The 1243-nt window shown below is 43.4% G+C and overlaps 1 protein-coding gene across 1 annotated transcript in view; it reads left to right on the top strand.

Moving 5' to 3' along the window:
- The window catches only part of LOC106144414 (E3 ubiquitin-protein ligase RLIM-like), a 10640-nt gene that overhangs the window by 7827 nt on the left and 1570 nt on the right, over positions 1-1243 (top strand). Inside the window, exon 3 of the mRNA XM_013354716.1 lies at positions 189-622. Within this exon, the coding sequence (XP_013210170.1) occupies positions 189-622 (434 nt within the window). The remainder of the gene's footprint in view (positions 1-188; positions 623-1243) is intronic.

The raw sequence follows: 1243 nt of genomic DNA, 5'->3' as shown, positions 1-1243 counted from the left end.
GACACAAGTACCACTGGTGAAGAAGCTGCAAGATCTGGTCAAAGACCTCCAACCATCGTCCTTCAAGCCAGAAGAATTCATCTGAGAGAATACCCACAGAGAGATAGCATAGCTAGCAGAACTCCGTCTTGGTCAAGGTCTCAGATCCCAAACAACATTATCTCTTAACGTAGTGAACGTGGTTTTAGGCACACCTTTATACGTTCTGGGCGTGTAGGTGCAGGTGTGAGAACCTATGTGTGTACTAGCAGGATTCCCATTCGTAGAATCTTAAATAATGCATCAACTGACACTACATCTGTTCAGATTCGAACCATGTTAAGACAGATAATGACAGGTTTTAGTGATGTGGCGAGAATAGATACACAGAATGGAAGAGGGAGCTCTGGTGGTACCCGTTCTGGTTCTGGCTCCAGCTCCAGTCCTGGCTCCAGTTCCTATGGTCAAAGTTCAGGAAGTAGGTCAGCCATGTTTGAAGGCAGGAATGAAGGAACCCGAATTCTCGCACCAGGTGCCAGGAGAGTAGGCCAACATAGGGCCCCAGTTATCATGGATGAGAATGTCTCTTCATCATTTATTAGTCTGACTCGGGTTTTCTTCTTAAATGAGAATAACGACCAATGTAGAGGACTCACCAAAGAACAGATTGATAAGTATGGCTTCATCAGCAAAAAGGAAACACTGCTTTGCCTGCCCTAGTGCCTTCAAACTGGGTGTAATTTTGTTCCACATGGGGGGATTAGCAACAACTGCAGACACTGGTTGACACAACTGATGAAGGTTTGTTCTTAGTATCTAGCAGGCAGAAAGCAACTATACTGCCAGCCATTCTGATGACCTACATAACACACCACAGTTCCCAGCATTAACTGGCTCAGAGGGTCAGTGCTGCTGCTAAGTAAGCAAGCTGGCTCTAAGCTCAGGACTGGTGCCTCCCTCTCTGCAGGAAACAGAGATTGACCATAACCTAGGAGCTGGTGCTGGCACATTAGTTCGTAAACACACTGCTACGTATCCTGTTACTCCAGGTTCAGGCTATTCATTTCGTATGATCTTCAATTTCGTGGTATTTTAAAATCTTGATATTGACAAATATGCAAGTAGTTGTAAACCATTAGCCTTATTTATATGTTTACTATGACTACAAAATTCTTGTATTTTAAAGCAACTTCATATTTTCAAAAGCGCTTAAGCTAGGCCCCTAGACGAAGTAATAGAGACTGAATTTGGTAGAAATATAATT

Source organism: Microtus ochrogaster, unplaced genomic scaffold (genome assembly GCF_000317375.1).
Source record: "Microtus ochrogaster isolate Prairie Vole_2 unplaced genomic scaffold, MicOch1.0 UNK65, whole genome shotgun sequence".
Classification (NCBI taxonomy): Eukaryota; Metazoa; Chordata; class Mammalia; order Rodentia; family Cricetidae; genus Microtus; species Microtus ochrogaster.
The sequence above is the reverse complement of the archived record's forward strand: the minus strand, read 5'-3'. Positions and strand labels throughout refer to the sequence as shown.